This window comes from Mustelus asterias, chromosome 10 (genome assembly GCF_964213995.1).
Source record: "Mustelus asterias chromosome 10, sMusAst1.hap1.1, whole genome shotgun sequence".
In the NCBI taxonomy this organism is placed as follows: domain Eukaryota; kingdom Metazoa; phylum Chordata; class Chondrichthyes; order Carcharhiniformes; family Triakidae; genus Mustelus; species Mustelus asterias.
In genome coordinates, this window is record NC_135810.1 from 101,374,621 (window position 1) to 101,397,865 (window position 23,245).

General features: G+C 42.9%; 1 protein-coding gene across 3 annotated transcripts in view; it reads left to right on the forward strand.

Moving 5' to 3' along the window:
- The first annotated feature begins 1,499 nt into the window (after nucleotides 1–1,499).
- Nucleotides 1,500–23,245, forward strand: part of nek3 (NIMA related kinase 3) — a 39,915-nt gene continuing 18,169 nt past the window's right edge. For 2 of the 3 annotated variants that reach the window (XM_078222318.1, XM_078222320.1), the window contains exons 1-12: nucleotides 1,500–1,591; nucleotides 7,002–7,132; nucleotides 9,012–9,105; nucleotides 12,514–12,611; nucleotides 14,072–14,155; nucleotides 16,782–16,849; nucleotides 17,026–17,112; nucleotides 19,351–19,405; nucleotides 20,682–20,882; nucleotides 21,077–21,155; nucleotides 21,269–21,327; nucleotides 23,126–23,237. In XM_078222318.1, the coding sequence (XP_078078444.1) occupies nucleotides 7,013–7,132; nucleotides 9,012–9,105; nucleotides 12,514–12,611; nucleotides 14,072–14,155; nucleotides 16,782–16,849; nucleotides 17,026–17,112; nucleotides 19,351–19,405; nucleotides 20,682–20,882; nucleotides 21,077–21,155; nucleotides 21,269–21,327; nucleotides 23,126–23,237 (1,057 nt within the window). In that variant the 5' untranslated portion in view covers nucleotides 1,500–1,591; nucleotides 7,002–7,012. Of the gene's footprint in view, nucleotides 1,592–7,001; nucleotides 7,133–8,979; nucleotides 9,106–12,513; nucleotides 12,612–14,071; nucleotides 14,156–16,781; nucleotides 16,850–17,025; nucleotides 17,113–19,350; nucleotides 19,406–20,681; nucleotides 20,883–21,076; nucleotides 21,156–21,268; nucleotides 21,328–23,125; nucleotides 23,238–23,245 lie in introns of all 3 variants that reach the window. The other variant, XM_078222319.1, reaches the window with a different exon arrangement.

Here is a 23,245-nt window from a genome sequence, read left to right on the forward strand (position 1 = left end):
GAAGATGGACCTTCATGAATAACCTCAGCCAGAATGGGAATTGAATTCATACAGTTAGTATCACTGCATCACACATCAGTTGTCCAGCCAACTGAGCTAACCCACCCGCTGCTTTTAAATGGAGTTTCTTTAAGAAAAAAATAATTTCCCAAGCTTTTACTTTGGAGATAAAAGGCAATGTGCAACAAGTGTTCTACGTTCATAATGCAGTTTTCGAAAGTCTATTCATTTGTTTACCAAATTTGCCATTAAGAGAATGGTTCCTGAACACATCTACACAATTGAATTGTCTTGCTGACTAGCTTTGGATAATTTGGGTAGGGTGATTTGTTCCAAAATCTTAACTCCAATATAATTGTTAGAAAATTAGAGTCTGATGCGAGTTCAGTTATCAAAATTAAAATGGCAAAAGTAGTTCTGATATTACAGCCAGAACTTCTGGGAGTGACTCCAGTTTTGCTGGGGTTCCTTATTTCCATAAATGTTGCCTTGATATCAAGAGCTCAGTTCTTTTGTCCTTGTTTGAACCAAGGTTGTAACGAGATCAGAAGCTGAGTAACTCTGGCAAAACCCAAACTGAGTGTCTGTGAGCAGGTTATCGCTGAGTATGTGCTGCTTGACAGCGCTGTTGATAACCTCTTCCATCACTTTACTGAAGGTCGAGAGTAGCCTGATGGGGCAATAATTGGCCAGGTTGGATCTGACCTGGGTGTTTTTTTTACAAGAATGATCCCAGGAATGAGGAACTTCAGTTATAAGGATAGATTGGAGAGGTTGGGACACTTCTTCTTGGAGAGAAGAAGGCTGAGAGATTGAGATGCTCAAAATCAAGAGGGGGCTGGACAGAATAAATAGGGAGAAACTGTTCCCTCGTAAAAAGATCGAGAACAAGGGGATGCAGATTTAAAGTGATTTGCAAAAGAAGCAACGGTGATGTGAGAAAAAACATTTTCACAAAGTGAGTGGTTCAAATATGGAAAGTTCTGCCTGGAAGTGTGGTGGAGGCAGGTTCAATCGAAGCATTCAAGAGGGCATTAGATGATAATTTGAATAGAAACAATGTGCAGAAGTACAGGGGAATGGCTCTAAGTCATGATGCTCATTTGGTGAGCCGGTGTAGACGTGATGGGCCAAATGGCCTCCTTCTGTACCATAACAGTTCTATGATTTGGTTATTCTTGATGTCACGAGGAGTGAATCAAATTGGCTGAAAACTGGCATCTATGATGATGGAGACATCTTTAAAAAGGGTACTTAGGCTGGCATGAAGATTTAACTTTCTGTGGCAAGTTTAATTCATGTCTTATAAATGCAGCAACTTCACGCCATTCACTGCAATTCAATTTCGAGACCAGCAGCCAGGTCTCGTACAGTGAGATATTGGTATAGAGCAATGCAATGGAGTTTAACAGTGCACCCATTCAGCACAATGCTGAACCATTTCCGCAACATCGCTTTGTTTTGACAGAAAGATCCGCTTGTATCAAGGTCTCTATCTCCCCCGACACGTGATGATGGGAACGCCCGCAATGGCTTCGGTTGTGTGTTATTTCCGGCTCATGTAAAACTTGGGAAATGGTTTACGAGTGGAGTAAGTGTGGTTTAATGTTTTATATAGATTTAACTGGCCGGTTAGTTTTCTGTACGTTCTTGAACCAAAGTAGCGGTGGGACCAGGTTCTATACGGAAGCTGCTTTGTTACACTGTATCAGACTCTCGGTAATGTTACATTAACCAGCTGACAGTGAATTCCTGACACTCTCCACAAATATGTTTCCACCCTGCGAACAAAGAGGATAAGCAAAGAGCAATTTTTGAACATGGAGAGATTTCCAACCAGCTGATCACAGGGGTGGGTTATTTCGGAGAGTTTGTGATTGCAAATGATGGATTAATCCAACATTTCATCCCGACCTTATTAAAATAGCAGTTCATGTCGTCTCCTTAACAAAAATGACTTGCCCTCTTGTGTACCTTCCATCAACCAAGGATATTATAGTCCGAGCATTCTGTATACTCTTTGCCACCTCGGTTTTTGCAAATTTTAACAATAAAAGCTTAATAATAAAAGTTTTAACCAAAAGGATTATTAAAAAGCGTATATCGGAACGATAACACCTGCCCTCATTTTAAACACATTCCAAGGTTCACAGTCTGTAACTCGCCCTGATTAAGCAGCAGTGGCCTTATCTACTTTGTGAATAGGAGATTTTTAATAATATACGCACGGCTGTTTCCCGCATGAATAAAACCCAAATCTTAAAATAAAATCAGCATGAAATTAATGTTGCAGGAGTGTAGTACATTTTCCAGAGATAAATCTCCCATTCACCTCGAGGGATTTAACAATACACAATTATCAACACAGCTTAATCTTGTTGTATTCCTAAAAGGGAAGGGGGGGGGGTGGTTTGAGGAGAAAGTCTGTAATTAAACTTAGAGTTTTAACAACACCAGGTTAAAGTCCAACAGGTTTATTTGGTAGCAAATACCATTAGCTACCAAATAAACCTGTTGGATTTTAACCTGGTGTTGTTAAAGCTCTTACTGTGTTCACCCCAGTCCAACGCCATGAGAAGACTTTGGCGGATAGGGTTAAAGAGAATCCTAAGGCGTTCTATAGGTATGTCAAGAACAGAAGGTTGGTTAGGGCAAGTTTAGGGCCAGTTATAGATGGCAGAGGGAAGTTATGTGTGGAACCGGAGGAGATTGGTGAAGCATTGAACCAATATTTCTCTTCGGTGTTCACGCAAGGGGACATGAATATAGCTGAGGAGGACACTGGGTTGCAGGGGAGTAGAATAGACAGTATTACAGTTGATAAGGAGGATGTGCAGGATATTCTGGAGGGTCTGAAAATAGATAAATCCCCTGGTCCGGATGGGATTTATCCAAGGATTCTCTGGGAGGCAAGAGAAGTGATTGCAGAGCCTCTGGCTCTGATCTTCAGGTCGTCGTTGGCCTCTGGTATAGTACCAGAAGATTGGAGGTTAGCGAATGTTGTCCCATTGTTTAAGAAGGGGAACAGAGACTTCCCCGGGAATTATAGACCGGTGAGTCTCACTTCTGTTGTCGGCAAGATGTTGGAAAAAATTATAAGGGATAGGATTTATAGTTATTTGGAGAGTAATGAATTGATAGGTGATAGTCAGCATGGTTTTGTGGCAGGTAGGTCGTGCCTTACTAACCTTATTGAGTTTTTTGAGAAAGTGACCAAGGAGGTGGATGGGGGCAAGGCAGTGGACGTGGTATATATGGATTTTAGTAAGGCGTTTGATAAGGTTCACCATGGTAGGCTTCTGCAGAAAATGCAGATGTATGGGATTGGGGGTGATCTAGGAAATTGGATCAGGAATTGGCTAGCGGATAGGAAACAGAGGGTGGTGGTTGATAGTAAATATTCATCATGGAGTGCGGTTACAAGTGGTGTACCTCAGGGATCTGTTTTGGGGCCACTGCTGTTTGTAATATTTATTAATGATCTGGATGAGGGTATAGTTGGGTGGATTAGCAAATTTGCTGATGACACCAAAGTCGGTGGTGTGGTAGACAGTGAGGAAGGGTGTCGTAGTTTGCAGGAAGACTTAGACAGGTTGCAAAGTTGGGCCGAGAGGTGGCGGATGGAGTTTAATGCGGAGAAGTGTGAGGTAATTCACTTTGGTAGGAATAACAGATGTGTTGAGTATAGGGCTAACGGGAGGACTTTGAATAGTGTGGAGGAGCAGAGGGATCTAGGTGTATGTGTGCATAGATCCCTGAAAGTTGGGAATCAAGTAGATAAGGTTGTTAAGAAGGCATATGGTGTCTTGGCGTTTATTGGTAGGGGGATTGAATTTAGGAGTCGTAGCGTTATGTTGCAACTGTACACAACTCTGGTGCGGCCGCACTTGGAGTACTGTGTGCAGTTCTGGTCCCCACATTACAGGAAGGATGTGGAGGCTTTGGAGAGGGTGCAGAGGAGGTTTACCAGGATGTTGCCTGGTATGGAGGGGAGATCCTATGAGGAGAGGCTGAGGGATTTGGGATTGTTTTCGCTGGAAAGGCGGCGGCTAAGAGGGGATCTTATTGAAACATATAAGATGATTAGAGGTTTAGATAGGGTGGATAGTGATAGCCTTTTTCCTCTGATGGAGAAATCCAGCACGAGGGGGCATGGCTTTAAATTGAGGGGGGGTAGTTATAGAACCGATGTCAGGGGTAGGTTCTTTACCCAGAGGGTGGTGAGGGATTGGAATGCCCTGCCAGCATCAGTAGTAAATGCGCCTAGTTTGGGGGCGTTTAAGAGATCCGTAGATAGGTTCATGGACGAAAAGAAATTGGTTTAGGTTGGAGGGTCACAGTTTTTTTTTTTAACTGGTCGGTGCAACATCGTGGGCCGAAGGGCCTGTTCTGCGCTGTAATGTTCTATGTTCTATGTTCTATGTTCTAACGCCGGCATCTCCACATCATTAAACTCTAGATGCCGAGAAAGGATTTGTATTTCTTTCTCCAATTGTTGGCAAAAAATGGCAGACAATTTGTGTGATACAATGTCCCGCAAACAGCAAATTGAGTAAATGATGCAATTGGTTTTTGGGCAATGCTGCCTTAAGGATGGGGTATTGGCTTGGAGCTCAAGAGAAAGCCTGTGCTTCATTGCATAGTGTTACCCATCTCTTACATTTGCCAGTGCAGGCAGATGGGACTTGAGCTACCATTTCATTGCAAAACACAGCAGCACTTCCTACAATGCAGTACACCCATTATCCACCCATAATTAGCGACTAGTTCACAAAGCGCCCTCCTAATGCTGCATTGAAATGTGAACCTAGATGATCTACTTTAATCATAATTTTTTTTCTTTCTGGTTTAACGTATTAAGTATTCTTTAGGCAGATGTCTTCTGTTAAAATCTGCCGTGAACCAACTTTCTGTAACTTAAGAAAAAGCTGCCATAATTAGAACATAGAACATAGAACATAGAACATTACAGCGCAGAACAGGCCCTTCGGCCCACGATGTTGCACCGACCAGTTAAAAAAAAACTGTGACCCTCCAACCTAAACCAATTTCTTTTCGTCCATGAACCTATCTACGGATCTCTTAAACGCCCCCAAACTAGGCGCATTTACTACTGATGCTGATTAGATTTAAAGTGAAGAGGAACTGAAAACAGAGGAAACACACAAATCGAAGATTATATATCTATAAATATTGTCACTTTAAAATCCAAATTGCTTGCACTAGTAGGCCAAGGTTTTGGGATGCTGCCATACAAAAAAACACCAAGTAAATGCAATATGGGGAGACATGGTGACAGAGTGGTTAGCACTGCTGCCTCACAGCGCCCAGGACCCAGGTTCAATTCCAGACTCAGGTCACTGTCTGTGTGGAGTTTGCACATCCTCCTGTGTCTGCATGGGTTTCCTCCTGGTGCTCCAGCTTCCTTCCACAGTCCAAAGGTGTGCAGGTTACGTTGATTGACCATGCTAATTTGTCCCTTAGTGTCAGGGGGATTAGCCGGGCAGGTATGTGGGGTTGCGGGGATGGGGCCTGGGTGGAATTGTTGTCGGTGCAAACTTGATGGGTCAGGTGTTCATGCTGCTCTGATCAGATTATAAATATTGAATTCAACACCAGAGAGAAAGGGTAAAACAGTTATATCCATTTTGACGATTGGCTAGAATTTCACTGCAAGACAATTGCTTATTCTTCTTCGCTGATGCAATGCTTCTTTGTCAAACTTAAGAAATAATCAACAGCCCACTAGGGTAGGGAATTCTAAAGATTCGCAATCATCTGAGTGAAGAAATTCTCCCTCATCTCTACCCAAAATGGCTGACCGCCTTGTCCTGAGACTTTACTCTTCGGTTGAAGACTCTCGTCTGACAAACCCCTTCAGATCTGTGTATGTCTCAACAAAATCACCACTCGTTCTTCTCTACTCAAGAGAGTAGAATCCGTAGAATCCCTACAGTGCAGATTGAGGCCATTCGGCCCATCGAGTCTGCACCGACCACAATCCACCCAGGCCCTATCCCCCTAACCCCACGTATTTACCCTGCTAGTCCCCCTGACAATATGAGGCAATTTAGCATGGCCAATCAACCTAACCCGCACATCTTTGGACTTTGGGAGGAAACCGGAGCACCTGGAGGAAACCCACGCAGACACGGGGAGAACGTGCAAACTCCACACAGACAGTCATCCCAGGCCGGAATTGAACCTGGGTCCCTGGCACTGTGAGGCAGCTGTGCTAACTGCTGTGCCACTGTGCCGTCCCATAATATAGTCTTGTTCTACACAATTTCTCCTCCTACACAATCCTCGCATCCGAGGAATTGATCCAGTAAACCATTGTTGCACCTCTTCTAAGTATATGCTTACTTCAGCATAGAAACCAAAACTGTACACAATTCTTCAGGTGTAGTCACACCAAACCCCTGCACAACTCTCACAGGACTCCTTTACATTTACACTTCAACCCCACTGCAATCAAAACCAACATACTGAATTACTTGTACCTCCACATTGAATTTCTGTGTTTTATTTATAAAGGATATCCAATTCTCTATGAACACTACATTTAACAATCTAGCATCATTTTAAAAAGTAAAAATAAATAAAAATGTATAAATAAATAAAGATTATACTAAAACAGTGCAAAATGGTGGTATGGTGACACAGTGGTTAGCACTGCTGCTTCCCATGCCAGAGACCCGGGTTCGATTCCCGGCTTGGGTCACTGTCTGTGCGGAGTTTGCACATTCTCCCCATGTCTGTGAGGGTTTCCTCCGAGTGCTGTGGTTTCCTCCCACAGTCCGAAAGACGTGCTGGTTAGGTGCATTGGCTGTGCTAAATTCTCCCTCAGAGTACCCGAACAGGCACCGGAGTGCGGCGACTGGGGGATTTTCACAGTAACTTCATTGCAGTGTACTGTAAGCATACCTGTGACACTAATAAATAAACTTTAAACTTAATAGTGGGTCACTGATTAACACAAAACTATAATTGTTTTCCAGACAAGTAATTCATGATGGACACTTACACAGTATTGAAGGTTATTGGGGAAGGTTCGTTTGGCAGAGCACTTTTGGTCCAAGCACACAATGAAAGTCAGCAATATGTGATGAAGGAAATTCATCTTTCAAAGGTAAATGTGTTGTGAGCATGTTTTAACTTTATTTCATGGAGATATTGGTTAAGTTCCCTCTTATATTTTGTATCTTAGCCTCTTTGTTCATCTGAAGTACAAGTCAGGATGTCATGTTGCAGCTTTATAAAACTTTGGTTAGGTCGCACTTAGAGTATTGCGTTCAATTCACATTACTGGAAGGATGTGGGGACTTTAGAGAGGGTGCAGAAGAGGTTTACCAGGATGCTGCCTGGATTAGAGGGTATGAGCTATAAGGAGAGGCTGGACAAAGTAGGGTTGATTTCTCTGGAGTGGCGGAGGCTGAGGGGAGGCCTGATAGAAGTCTATAAAATTCTAAAGTTAAACTTAAAGTTTATTTATTAGTCACAAGTAGGCTTACATTAACACTGCAATGAAGTTATTATGAAAATCCCCAAGTCGCAACTCTGGCGCCTGTTTGGGTACACTGAGGGAGAATTTAGCATGGCCAATGCACCTAACTTGCCCATCTTTCAGACTGTGGGAGGAAACCGGAGCACCCGGAAGAAACCCACGTAGACACGGTGAAAATGTGCAAACTCCACACAGACCGTGACCCAAGCCGGGAATCGAACTCGGGTCCCTGTGAGGCAGCAGTGCTAACCACTGTGTCACCGTGCCACCTCTAATAGAGGCACAATAGGGTTGAAAGTCAGAATCTTTTTCCCAGAGTTGAAATGTCTAATACTAGGGGGCATGCACTTAAGGTGAGAGGGGGAAAGTTCAAAGGAGATGTGAGGGGCAAGTTTTATGCATAGAGAGTGGTGGGTGTCAGGGCTGGTAGTGCAGGCAGATACAATAGGGCTTTTAAATCAGCATATGAATATGCAAGGAATAGAGCGATATGGACCAAGGGCATGCAGAAGGGATTAGTTTAATTTGGCGTCATATTCGGCATAACATCATGGACCAAAGGGTCTGTTCCTGTGCTGTATTGTTCTATTGTCCTCCAAAGGGAGGGATATTATCGCCTCTGTTCTCAAGGTTCCTGTTGATTGTATTGGGAATTTAATTCAGTGGGACTTGAAACTGCATCAATTATCATTTGTGGCAGTGAACATTTTTAGAGGTGGCAGTCATCACCATTACTTTGCTTGGAGGGTTTTTAAAGAAGCATGTTCTGTTCTTTTGTGATGTTCTCCTTGTAACATGCACCAGCTAATAAGATTAGCTGGATGATTTTCTCTGTCCAGGTTGAACCACAAGAACGACTCTAAGTTGACTTTGTTGATTATTTCTATCACTAGCCTTTTGTAGAGAGCAATCTGACTTCCATTTAGCAAGTTCAAATTCCCTTTTATGTTTTCGGCCATCCCAAAGGATTAACAGTGAATATAGTAACTGTTACAGAGGAATATATGGCAGCCAAGCTTTGTGCAGCAATGGGATGGTGTAGGTTGAGGAATAATTGTTGGCCAGGAACTTGGAGAGAACCCCCTTGATCTTCATTGAAAAACACTATGGGATCTGAATAGAACGGTCCGAGCTCGATTTAATTTCTAATTTGTAAAGTGGCATCTCTATGCAGAAATGCAGCTTATAAGCTCAAGTGTTGTATTGGAATTTGAACCATGACCTTTCTACTCAGAAGTCAGAGTAAGAATACTTTTATAGTAATGAGTCAAGTTAGCACTAAGCAGAGAATACACGCACATTTGTTACGACATGTGATTTAAAAACTTGATGCATATCCATGCCATTTATGATATAGTTGAACCAAAGATGAAGCTAAATACCAAACCAGCTTGTCAGAAAGCTTGAATGATACACGTATTTTTCCAAAGATCAGTGTTGTTAAAGGCTTCGATATTGTTTATTTTTCACAGAAAGACATCTCCTTTTTATCATATTTATTTAGAATCCCTCTGGCCTACAAAGATCAAGGAGGGAAGCCATACTCCTTGCCAAAATGAAGCATCCCAACATTGTTGCATTTATAGACTCATTTGAAGGTGAGTAATTCATGGGATTAATTGATTTATTCATTCTTCTGGACCAGTATTTCTCTTTATCTGGATTCCAGTGTTCCTGCTGCCTCTTGCAGTATTCTGAAGGGAATGACTTACATAAGCCGGAATTTTACCGCCCGCCCGCCATAGGAATTGGAGCGGTGAGGGGGCAAAGCATGGGAAGGTCTGATGATCTCGGGTGGGATTTTACAGTTTTGGGACAAGCGAGGCCATAAAATCCCACCCATAGTGTCTACAGCACAAAAATAGGCCATTCAGCCAAACATGTCTATCATTCATGCTCCATGTTGGTCTCCTCTCACCTTTCTTTAGATAACCTGACCAAAATATCCTCCTATTCCTTTTCCTCGTATGTAGCTTCCCCTTAAATGCATCAATGCTGTTTGCCTCAAATACTCCTTGTGGTAGCAAGTTCTACATTCTAACTACTCTCTGTGTAAAGACGTTTCTCCCAGTTTCCCTTCTGGTTTTATTAGTCACTATCTTTCATTTATGGCCCCTAGCCCGGCGGAGAAAACATTTTCACCATGTGTACCCTGTCAAACCATTCCGTAATCTTTAAAGCTTCTGGTGGGTTGCCACTCAGTCAGCTCTTTTCTCGAGAAATTAGCCCCAACTTGTTCAAACTTTCATTACATGCATAACCTCCCGAGTTCTTTTTATTATTTTAGTAAACCATTCTGTGCATCTTCTCTAATTCTTTCTTATAATATGGAGATGAAGTCTTGCTGAGGTATAGTTGAGGTTATACATGGACTTCAGTAAGGCTTTTGACAAGGTCTTGCATTAGACCCCATGGGACCCAAGGCAATTTGGCAAATTGGATCCAAAATTGGCTTAGTGGCAGGAGGCAGATGGTGTTGGTAGAATGTTGTTTTTGTGACTGGGAGCCCATGCCCAGGGGCGTACAGCAGGGATCAGTGCTGGGTCCATTGCTGTTTGTAGTGTACATTAATGATCCAGACAGAGATGTAGGGGGTATGATCAGTAAATTAGCAGATGACACAAAAATTAATGGTGTGGTAAATAGTGAGGAGGAAAATCTTCGATTTCAGGGCAATATAGGCGGAATAAAAGCGGGATGAAAGGGCAATATAGACGGGAGATCAGATGGAATTTAACCCTGAAAAGTGTGAGCTGATGCATTTTGGGAGGACTAACTAGGTAAGGGAATACACAATGAACAGTAGGATGCTAGGGAGTACAGAGCCACCTTCTGGTGAAAGCCCATACATCCCTGAGGCAGCATGATAAGGCATGTGGAAAGGGGTTTCATGATGTAAATAATTTAATTCTTTTTTCAGCCCTGATGCACAGCCATAGTTATTTGATCCTGATGTGTACTATTTGTGCTGTGTTTCTGGAATATCCTGGCTAAAGTTTGGCGATGGGGTGCCAAGTTAGTTCACTTCCAGTTCTGAAACCATCCTGGCCTGAGTTAGCCCTGATGTAGAGATGCCAACGTTGGACTGGGGTGAACACAGTAAGAAGTCTCACAACACCAGGTTAAAGTCCAACAGGTTTATTTGGTAGTAAATACCATAAGCTTTCAGAGCGCTGCTCCTTCGTCAGATGGAGTGGAAATGTGCTCTCAAACAGTGCACAGAGACACAAAAAATCAAGTTACAGAATACTGATTAGAATGCGAATCCCTACAGCCAGCCAGGTCTTAAAGGTACAGACAATGTGGGTGGAGGGAGCATTAAACACAGGTTAAAGAGATGTGTATTGTCTCCAGACAGAACAGCTAGTGAGATTCTGCAAGTCCAGGGGGCAAGCTGTGGGGGTTACTGATAATGTGACATAAATCCAACATCCCGGTTTAGGCCGTCCTCATGCGTGCGGAACTTAGCCAAGTTCGCATTCTAATCAGTATTCTGTAACTTGATTTTTTGTGTCTCTGTGCACTGTTTGAGAGCACATTTCCACTCCATCTGACGAAGGAGCAGCGCTCCGAAAGCTTATGGTATTTGCTACCAAATAAACCTGTTGGACTTTAACCTGGCGTTGTGAGACTTCTTACTGAGTTAGCCCAGCAGGGGAATATTTATCGCTTTTACCAAATATGAAGAAGGAAGCTCGTAAAACTGGGAAAAAAATAAAATAAATTACACATCAAACCTTGATGTTTTAATGTTTTGAAAGGTGGTTGAGATGGTTTATTTTTGAATGCTGATGAGAGTATATTTTGTGATTACTGTGCACTATGAAAGTCAAATAAAAGGGCATTCTAAGTAAATCATTACTATTTCTGGAGAGTCCTTTATTTCTTTATATGTTTTCCTTTTCCTAAATATACTTTTGCTATGTGTGTGCATCAACTAGGAAAGGTTTCTTGTTTAGTTTCCCAATTTGGTGGGTTTTTTGTTGATCTCTTTACCTTCTCAATTTTTTCCAGTTCTCTCATGCTTTGAAGACACCTGCCTAAATTGCACTGCTTCGAATCGGTTCCAATAATTATCCTTGTAAAGAAGCAATCATCTATTTATATACAAGATGCCAGGGTTGAGTGGGCACAGCCGTCAGGAAAGACTGAAGCAGCTGGGGTTCTTTCCTTTAGAAAAGACAGGACTCGGAGGTGACCAGATCGAGGACTTCAGAATTCTGAACGGATTGATCGCATAGACGTAGTGAAGATGTTTCCATTTGCTGAGCAGCCCATAACTAGAGGCAATCAAATATAAGATAGTAATTTAGAAATTCAATAAAGAATTTATAAGAAATGTCTTTATTCAAGAAGGGTGGCACAGTGGCTAGCACTGCTGCCTCACAGTGCCAGGGACCCGAGTTCGATTTCGTCCTCAAGTCGCTGTCTGTATGGAGTTTGCACATTCTCCCCGTGTCTGCATGGGTTTCCTCCGGATGCTCCTGTTTCCTCCCACAGTCCAAAGATGTGCGGGTTAGGTTGATTGGCCATGCTAAAATTGCCCCTTAGTGTCCTAAGATGCGTAGGTTAGAGGTATTAGCGGGTAAATATGTAGGGATATGGGGGTAGGGCCTGGGTGGGATTGTGGTTGGTGCAGACTTGATGGGCCAAATGGCCTCTTTCTGCACTGTAGAATTTCTATGATTCTATGATTCTATGAGATAGATTTGCAAGGAAGAAAGAGATGAAAGGATATGTTGATAGGGTTTGATGAAGAATGGTGGGAAGAGACTCATGTAGAGCATAACATAGACCTGTTAGCCCCACAGACAAATAAAAAAAGGCCTGTTTCTGTGCTGCAAATTCCATGTATTTTGTAATTTGTGACAATTGTTTTGTACAAACAGAATCCTGTGATTGTAAATTGTTGCTTCAAGTGCTATTTCATTTATGATTTCACTGTCCTATGCATTTCTCTAGATTATACATATATATATATATTCAACGTTCTGCTTCTATTGCAGCTGATGGGCACCTTTATATAGTGATGGAATACTGCGATGGTGGCGATCTCACGCAAAAACTTCTGCGGCAAAAGGAAAAATTATTATCAGAAGAAATGGTATACATCTGTCACCAATGAAAAATCATGAATGAAACTGTACCCCAATACCAGGAGAACAGAATTCACTTGTGTGAATCGGTTTGTGTCCAGTAGCCAGCCATCATGTCTGGGAATCTTTAGATTAAATCACAGGAAACTGGATTTCTCCTTTAAATGTCCATGTTTCACCTGCATCTTCTGTCAATGTAGCTCTGGTGGAAGATAAAGCTGTGTATACAATCACAGCTGACTTTACTGTCTATCACTGGTCATGCCAGTCCCTAAGCTACATGATATCCACATGACTTATAGCAATGGATAGCTCTGTATCCAGGTCTTTGTTGAACCAGGCCCTGTGAAGCCAATTTCCCAAGCACGTTATCAGACAAAGCCCTGGGATATGTAAAGTGATCCAGGACTGGATTTCACTTGTCTTCAACCCTTTTTCACATCAGCTGCATCTTAAATCTGCGTCCCAGGCATTGATACTCCGAAAATCAGCCCCTATAAACTCTATTTTACATGTCATTGACCAAGCATACTTTACAAGTGCAAAGTAATTTTAATGTTCTTGTTGCTTCTAACTTCTCATCTGACAGTGATAAACGCAGTTCTTTGACTGAACATCTGAGCTCTGTACAACCTGAAATTTATATTTATTTACTCAACAGTTAGATTTTATAGCCTTAAGGGAGTACATTACGCATTGTGGATTTTATGTTTTAGCACCCCAGTCCTCTCACTCATAGGCCAATCGAGCCTCTTCATTGGCCAGTTATAGGCCTCTTTCTGCCGCCACCATATTTCACCAGCTTCAGGTGTGCCCACTTGGAGAGACAACCTGGTGGCCACACTGCAGGTTCTGTCTGGGGTTGGGGCCTTTTACTCGGGCATTCTGTGCCCATGTCATGGCCCCTTGGTGGTGACCCCATTCCCCATCCCCCAACTCTCCTTCTCTGAGACCACTGAACTGCTGGCCCTCCAATTGATCAGTAGTTCCCGAGGGCGGGCACCCCCTTATCTCGTTGCAGTCCTGGCAACAGCTACTAAGGCACTCTTGGCACTTTTGGAATTGATGGAGCCGTCAGCCAATTTGATGGAGTCCTCAGTGAGGGGTGGAAGTTGCACATTGCTCCTCTATAGCCCACCCACAACTTGTTACAGTTGCAGTGTGGATCCACAAAGACTTTACCTCAGTAAGAAGGGGCGGAGGGGGCGGTGGGAAGGGGGCTGGATGAGTCGTCTGATGCACTCCCCACCCAGTATTATTGAGCTGTCAGCGTGCATTGACTACTTTATAATTAACCCGAACAGTCAGTGCAGTTTTATGATAGATAGGATAATTGTAAATTTAAAAAAAAGAACCTGTGTAAAATAATAATGCAGAGAATTTATAATGTATTTTTCATGAAGCTATAGTCTGATTGCTCTGTTATATTGACATCAGAGGAATGATTTTGTCCATTTGATTTTAATAGGTGCTGAATCTATTTGTACAAATTTGTCTTGGAATGAAGCACATACATGACAAACGAGTTCTACACCGTGATATCAAATCCAAGGCAAGTATTTGTTTATGTGGAGAAAATAAAATGAAAATAACTGTTAGACTTATATTAGAGTTCTGACACAGCTAGATTTATGAAATTTGGCTTTGTGATGCAAATTCCTTGTTTTGAAATCTGAAATTATTATTAGTTCGAAACATCAGTATTTATTATTTATTTATCAGTATCATTTAACTCAGAATCATAGAATTCCTACAGTGCAGAAGGAGGCCATTTGGCCCATCGAGCCCACATAAACGCCACCTTGGGCCTATCCCCGTAACCCCACATATTTACCCTGCTAATCTCCCTGACACTAAGGGGCAATTTAGCATGGCCTTTCAACCTAACCGCACATTTTTGGAGTGTGGGAGAAAACCAGAACACTCGGAGGAAACCCACGCAGACATGGGGAGAACGTGCAAACTCCACACAGTCGGTCACCCGAGGCTGGAATTGAACCTGGGTCCCTGACGCTGTGAGGCAGCAGTGCTAACCACTGTGCCACCGTGCTGCCCTATTATAGTTAGTTTGCAATTCTCCTCTTTCAACTTTCGCAGTGGAGGTGTTAACCTACTTTAGGTAACGGCCTTTGTTTAAAATAACAGATGGAATTCATTAATTCATCAGTGAACACCAACAGTAATTCCTAGTTTCTGATATGAATAAAATATTGTATTTATTTTGTTTTGCATTAGTCGTATCATCAGACAAGATTTTATGACTTTTTGTGGAAATCAAAATGATCCTTAAAATTACAGGGAGAAATCTGAAATGGATATTACAGCCCTCAGTGATTCAGTCTGTACATACACCACCCAGTTTATTTTTTTATCTGGCTTCATGAGTCGAAAGTTCCCAGGTTTTTACCCTTGATCTCTGCTGAGCAAGCTAGCTAGCCTCACTTGAATTGGCAGTAGGATTGCTATTCTATTCACTCTCCATTTTGTTCTGGCAAAATTGGGCATTCACCATGTTTTCCAGCATGCTAGGACCTCATTAGCCCTGTCTCAGGACAGTCATTATGGAACAATTACCTTATTGTTGTCTCATGTATACACTATCGATAATTAACAATGTATTTAATAATAATCATGTCGGTAATCATAGAATCCTACAGTGCGGAAGGAGGCCATTTGGCCTATCGGGTCTGCACCAACTCCCATCCCACCCAGGCCCTATCCCCATAACCCCATGTATTTACCCTCGCTAGTCTCCCTGACACTAAGGGGCAATTTCACATGGCCAATCAACCTAACTTGCACATCTTTAGACTGTGGGAGGAAACCAGAACACTCGAGGAAACCCACGCAGGCATGGGGAGAACATGCAAATTCCACACAGACAGTCACCCGAGACCGGAATTGAACCCAGGTCCCTAGTGCTGTGAGGCAGCAGTGCTAACCATTGTGCCGCCGTGCCGTCCTAATCTTAGAACCAGTCTCTAATGTTGCTAACTGGTCCAATCTAATCACACAATACCATGCAGAAATCAGACAACTGGGGGGAAAATTTCAGCCTGTTTTCAAATCCTAATAGTTCATCAGATCTTCATCCCATTAGTACAGCACCTCTTGAATTTTGTTCACCCTACCTGGCCTTTGTTCCATTCACAGGTCCAATCTGCACTTTGCCTATCTCAGCTCACTTTGAGTATTGTAGGTATGCTGGGAATGGCAGTTACTGCTTTAAAAAATATATTCCTTTCTCCAAGTCAATGCACAGAGTGAATAGGGCAAACCCTAAAGCCATCTCCTTGCTTGCTCCAAAAAAACAATTCAAATTGGATCCAATTCACGGTCCGTACAATTAGATCCAAACTGACAGGAACAGGCCTTACTCCTGATCTCAGGCTTGACCTTAGCCAAAAGGCCAAGACTGCTTTTAAAAATATTATTACTCCATCCTTACAGTTACAAAGCCAATACACAGAGTGGACTGGGCAAACCTGAATCCATTCCTTGCTTGCTCTAAAAACCAGATTCAAAATCCCAATTCATAGCCCCCACAAGAGAGACAAACAAGATCCAAGCTGACAAGATCTAAGCTGACAAGCCTGATCTTGAGCTTGAGCTTGATCTGATGCTTGGTCTTAGCCAAAAGGTCAAAATTGTTGCACAGCATCACCTCACCAGCCCTTGCACCCACATTTTTAAAATTCATTTGTGGGATATGGGCGGCACTGACTGGTCAACCCTTATTGCCTATCCCTAGTTGCCTGAGGGCAGTTGAGAGTCAACCACATTGCTGTGGATTGGGAGTCACATGTAGGCCAGACCAGATAACGATGGCAGATTTCCTTCCCTAAAGGACATTAGTGAACTAGATGGGTTTTTCCGACAATTGATAACGGTTTCATGGTCATCAGTAGATTTTTAATTCCAGATTTTTTAAATGGAATTCAAATTCCACCATCTGCTGTGGTGGGATTCGAACCTGGGTCCCAGAATATAGCTGAGTATCTGGATTAACAGTCCAGTGATAAGTCGTCGCCTCCCTATGACTCACTACTTTAAAGAATAAGACCAAAGTCAGTGAATTATTGCTACAGTGTGCATGTTAGAGGGTAACTGGAGTTTGACAACATATCGATACATGGTCTACATACCATTCATCCTTGTTGTCTGATTTTAAATTACAGAACATATTTCTCACTAAAAATGGAGTGGTGAAACTAGGAGATTTTGGATCTGCACACCTCCTGAACAGGTAAGCTAATAGTAATTCCGTGATTGTTGCTTGGTCGATGCACTTTGGCGTAAATTTGTATTTTTAAAAACTCTAACAAACTAAGTAATACACTTCAAAACTACAGTGTATGATCTGATGTGTTTTCAAAAGCATTTGTCATGCTCACTAATGTCATGTTTCATTCCTGTCTACAGTCCCATGGCTTTTGCTCACACTTATGTCGGAACACCATACTATGTATCTCCAGAGATTTGGGAGAATAAGCCTTACAATAACAAAAGGTACAAACTTAATTGCAAAAGAGGTGGCAGAATGCTGTGCACACTTCCTGCATCAGGATAGATTTTGTTTTTTAAATTCCAGTTGTTAACCGGCAAGAAATAGGTACAAGCAACCAAATTAATTAATTTAATTTCATAGAATTTTTTTTTGCTATTGACAAGTACATTTGTTGACTGGTGTTTTTTGCTTTTGTGTTCATTAGCTGCAGTTTTAGGCACAGCATTTCAATGGGTGGAACATCATGGGACACAGAGGCAGAAACTCCAGTCGCAACTTTTTTCAATGCATGGAGTTATGCAGCAAAATATTGGATTCTGTTTAACAATCAGAGGCATAATTTTGGAGACAGGATTGCATCGTAGTTTATTACACTTGTCATTAACCTTGGGGACGTGGGTTCAAATGTATTGTTAGTCTTGGGAGATCATAGGGAAATGGGAATGTATAAAATTGGCTTGCAAGTGTGGCGCAAAACCACCTCAGGCAAGGAATATCTTTTGGCGCAAAAATTTCTTTCTCTGTTTGTGTTTCTATGCAACCACCATTAATGTGTCACTCATTAAAAGTGACATTGTTGTGAAAGATTATGAATATGTTTGCATTTTATGGAATGATTACTGACTACATATGTTTCATTATTGAGCTGGTTGGTATTCACCGTGGCACAATGGTTAGCACTGCTGCCCCACAGTGCCAGGGACATGGGTTCGATTCCCGGCTTGGGTCACTGTCTCTGCGGAGTCTGCACGTTCTCCCCGTGTCTGCGTGGGTTTCCTCCGGGTGCACCGGTTTCCTCCCACAGTCTGAAAGATGTGCTGGTTAGGTGCATTGGCCGTGCTAAATTCTCCCTCAGTGTGCCCGAACAGGCGCCGGACTGTGGCAACTAGGGAATTTTCACAGTAACCTCACTGCTGTGTTAATGTAAGCCTACTTGTGACACTAAAATAAATAAACTTTAAAACTTTAAATTCTGCTTAACCAGTTGAGATAATGGGATTAAGTCACTGTCCTCTACTGTGTCACATGCATGGGGGCAGCACGGTGGCACAGTGGTTAGCACTGTTGCCTCACAGTGCCAGGGACCCGAGCTCAATTCTGGCCTTGGGTAACTGTCTGCATGGAGTTTGCACATTCTCCCTGTGTCTGCATGGGTTTCCTCCCACACGCCAAAGATGTGCAGGTTAGGTGCATTGGCCATGCTAAGTTGCCCTTAGTGTTAGGGGATTGGTAAGGTGAGGATAGGGGTTGGGTGGGATTGTTGTCAGTGCAGGCTCGATGGGCTGAATGACCTCCTTCTGCACTGTAGGGATTCTATGATACTAGGAGTCTTGATGATGAGATTAGCCAGTGACTCTTGTTGGAAGAAGCATGTGTGAATGGTGATTAAGGACAGGATTGTCCTTGACTTGTCCTTGATACTCTTTGTTTGCCTGAACAGGTGGCACTAAAGATCCCGAGACACTATTTGAACAAAACGTGTATGTTTCCCGATCAGCATCACTAAAGAACCCGCGCTGTGACTTTCTCATTGTGTTTGTGACCCCAAAGAGCCTGACAATATTCACTATTCAGGCCTCTTTTTGAGTGAGGTGCTGGATGATTGCTGGCATCTCTGTTACTGTATCCGAGGCAAGAACCAGCAGCTTTAGGGAACAAAATGGGACAAGGTGTTTAAAGCGCACACATTCACTCATAGCATCTTTCATAAAACAGCCACTGTATAGAAGATAGATATTTGTAGATAAGAATGTACCACTCAACCAGTCATAGAATCATAAAATCCCTACAGTGCAGAAGGAGGCCATTCGGCCCATCGAGTCTGCACCGGCCACAATCCCACCCAGGCCCTATTCCTGTAACCGCACATATTTACCCTGCTAATCCCCCTGACGCTAAGGTCAATTTAGCATGGCCAATCACCCTAACCCGCACATCTTTGGACTGTGGGAGGAAACAAGAACACCTGGAGGAAACCCACGCAGACACGGGGAGAACGTGCAAACTCTGCACAGACACTGACCCAAGCCGGGAAACGAACCCGCGTCCCTGGCGCTGTGAGGCAGCAGTGCTAGCCACCGTGCTGCCCTAACCACTGTGCCACCGTGCCGCTCTGCGAAGGTAGTTGTCTACTTTCTACCTATATACAGCGCATGAAGCTTTTTTTTCAGTTGTTTGCAAATCATTTACAGTATAATTATTAACTGAATAAAGTCAAATCTACCATTTATACTTTTCAGTGATATTTGGGCCCTGGGGTGTGTCTTGTACGAACTCTGTACGCTCCAACATCCTGTAAGTAACAATTTATTTAGAGCAATAAGCACTGCCTGTGCAACAACAACTTATATCGCACCTTTAAAGTAATTAAACACCTCAATCTGCTTACAAAAGCATTATAAATCAAAATACGATACTGAGCCACATTAGGGGGATATAAAGTCAGCAGAACAAACGTTTGGTCAGAAGAGGCAGATTTTAAGGAGCTTTCTAAAAGAGGAAAGGGAGGTAGAGAGATGAAGAACCTAGGACCTAGGCAACTGGAGGCACGGCTGCCAATGCAGTTAAAATTGTGCGTGCGGAAGAGACCAGAATTTGAGAAGAGCAGATATCTTGGAGAGTTGTGGGGTTTGGGGAGATCACAGAAATAGGGAGGGATGAGGCTGTGGAGGGGATTGAATACAAGGATGAGAAGTTTAAAATCAAAATGTTGTCTGATTGGGGGTGGGGGGTGGGGCGGCGGGGGGGGCAGCGTAGGTCACTGATCTCAGGGGTCAGAGCGGAACAGGACCTAGTGCGAGTTAAGTCAGGGAGGCAGAGATTTGGATGGATTCAAGTTTACAGAGAGTAAAATATGGAAGGGCAGTCAGGAGTACATTAAAAAGTTGAGTCTAAAGTAACAAAGAAGTAAGTGGAAGTAAGGGTAAGCTGGTAGAGGTTTTTTAAAAATCCAATTCTGTCGGGATTGTTTTTCAACACAGAATCTCAGGAGATGATTTCTGATGTGGAGAGATTTTTTTAAAAAGTGTAACATCATCCAGCCATATTGCTATTGCTTTTCAAAACAAAACACTTATTGTGTCTCCTGCAAAGCAAGATCGAATCATAGAATCCCTACAGTGCAGAAAGAGGCCGTTCGGCCCATCAAGCCTGCACCAACAACAATCCCACCGAGACCCTATTTCCCTAATCCCACGTATTTACCCTGCTAATCCCCGACACTAGGGGGCAATTTAGCATGGCCAATCCAGCTAACCTGCACATCTTTGGACTGTGGGAGGAAACCGGAGCACCTGGAGGAAACCCACGCAGACACAGGGAGAACGTGCAGACTCCGCACAAGCAGACATCCGAGGCTGGAATCGAACCTTGGGTCCCTGATGCTGTGAGACAGCAGTGCTAGCCAAGGTGAAGCTCTGGTGATCTGCGCATGCCCATTGGCACGAGCTTGGAAATCTACTGACATCACTCCCTGCCAGTATCAGCCTCTGTTTTTTGAGTTATATTGTGAAAAGGTAAATATCATTTTTATAATTTGAAAATAAATATTTTTTTTTTCCTGTTTTACCAGTTCCAGTCCAATAGCTGGAAGAATCTCATCCTAAAAATCTGCAAAGGGTCCTACACTCCAATTCCAAGTCAGTACTCCTACGAGCTGCAATACGTCATAAAACAGATGTTCAAAAGAAATCCAAAGGATCGTCCTTCTGTCAGCACCATTCTTGCTAGGAATTGCTTTGCAAAGCTTATTAGCAAGTTTTTATCACCTGAGGTGAGCAGATATTCACTGGTTTTTAAATGAAGAGGTATTTGTGAAATATCTTACCCTTTTCGGCTGCTGGCTGACCTGTACAATTCCAGCATTTGGGGGTTTATCCCCAATATCCCACATTTGCATTTTTTTCTTCTTATCTCACTGGCTCTCGCTTTCTTTTTGTTGTCGTTATGTTTGATTTGTTTTTCTAGATGGTAAAGAAGGAGTTTTGTGAAGTAACAGCCAAGAGGAAGAAAGCAGCACGAGATAAACCCAGGACAATGCAGAAAGGTATTAAAAGAATTTCAGACAACCTTTATTGGGAAATTATGCTGTACAATATTCTACCGAACAAGTTGCAAAGTTAATCCATACACAAGTTTGCACATTTCAATCCATTTCAGCCAGCGTACCAAGTAAATGTGAAGATGTCTCCTCCAGCGCAGGTGGAAGTGAATGCATGGTTTGTATGAACTCTTGGTAAATATGCTGTAATATTTAAATACATGCACGATACAGATTGCATTTAAATGTTAGAACAGAAGGTGTTAGAATTTCACTGTGGCTGCGATTCCCTCTCCTATGTATTATTATGTGATCCCTGTTAGAAAATGTGGGTTTGTGTCATCCCGGTGAAGGATTTATGTCCCTGTTTGAGTAGCTGCTTGATGTTCACTGTTTGAACCTGCACATCAAGAGTGACTGGTTGAAGTACTGGAGGCACATTTTTAATCCGCATTTGAGAAGAGATGTGGAGATACTTTGGGAGTAAGAAAAACTACAAAGAAGGAAAACTATATTGTCCATGTCATAGAATCATAGAACCCCTACAGTGCAGAAGGAGGCCATTTGGCCCATCGAGTCTGCAATGACCACAATCCCACCCAGGCCCTATTCCCGTAATATTTACCCTGCTAATCCCCCTGACACAAGGGTCAATTTAGCATGGCCAATCAACCTAACCCACACATCTTTGGACTGTGGAAGGAAACTGGAGCACCCGGAGGAAACCCACGCAGACACGGGGAGAATATGCAAACTACACACAGTCACCCGAGGCCAGAGTTGAACCCGGGTCCCTAGCAGTGCTAACCACTGTTCCACCTTGCCGCCTCAACATGTCTTTTGAGCTCAGTTGAGACCCATAGTTGTAGAAACAAATTCGCATTTGATATAATAACCGGTTGACTCACATAGACTGCTGTGCATCGTGAGATGCTATAGGGCATTCTCTCATCAACTCCATTCTATATCCTTGCCTGGGCATGCTTATTCTTCACACCACTATTATCAATCAGATTCCTCCAAGTGGATTAACTTGCCTCAGGCTGTTGAAAAGCACCATCATGATTTGGAAACATTACTGCTCAACTAACAAGGGCAAGATCACACTTAATGTGTTCAGCGTTCCTGTGAGTTCCTGTAAAACCTGGAGAACCACTGTAGCAAACCACACTGCCCACTATATGCAGTTTAGACTTGCCCAATACGCACCCTAGGATTTAGTTATCACTGAGTTTACTGGCAGAGAGTGAGGGGAAGGTTTCACTCTAATTAGTAGAAAAGGGAACTTTATGCCCTAAAAGGCAGGGTTTGCCTGCCCTTCCCCGCTGGTGGGATCTTCCAGTCCTGCCAAAGACGCCCCCCCCGCCACCCCCCACCCCATCCCACGGCAGGGTTCCCTGGCTGTGGGGCTGGCAGTCAACATAAAGGGTCATTTACTTTGGCGGGACTGGAAGATTCTGCTGGTGGCCAATGACGAGACATCCCCACCAATGGAACGCATGCCACAGGGTGGGAGGGAGTGGAAATCCTGACCAATGTAATGACAGGCTCTACATTCTGCCACATGATGCCAAGTCTCATTGCTATATCGGGTCAGTGCTGCTGAATTATAAGAACAGTGATTCCAAATAAACTCGTTGGACTTGAACCTGGTGTTGTGAGACTTCTTACTGTGCCCCGCCCCAGTCCCAACGCCGGCATCTCCACATCATGAATTATTAGAAGAGTTGGGTAGCACTAAAGGTGATTTGTGTCTCTTTGATTTTGGAACCTGAGCTGAAACACTGTAAATTAGGTGCCAAGTATGTACTGAGACCAGTATGGTACCAATCTATAAAGTAGCAACAACATTATCACGCTCCAGTACTGCAGGTCAGTAGGAATAATTGATTCCTTGTTTTTTTTCTATTTGTGTTGGTGTTTCAGTTTGATATCTTTCTCCCTTTCCTTTTGAAATGTGATATTGTATTTTTAAGAAAACCACAGAGGCATCAGCAGGCCTCAGAAAGTGGAACCCAGCAGAAGGAGAAAGCATTGCCAGGAACCTAGCTGAAAAAACATTAGAAGAAACAGTTTCTCAAATGGAAGGTAAAATA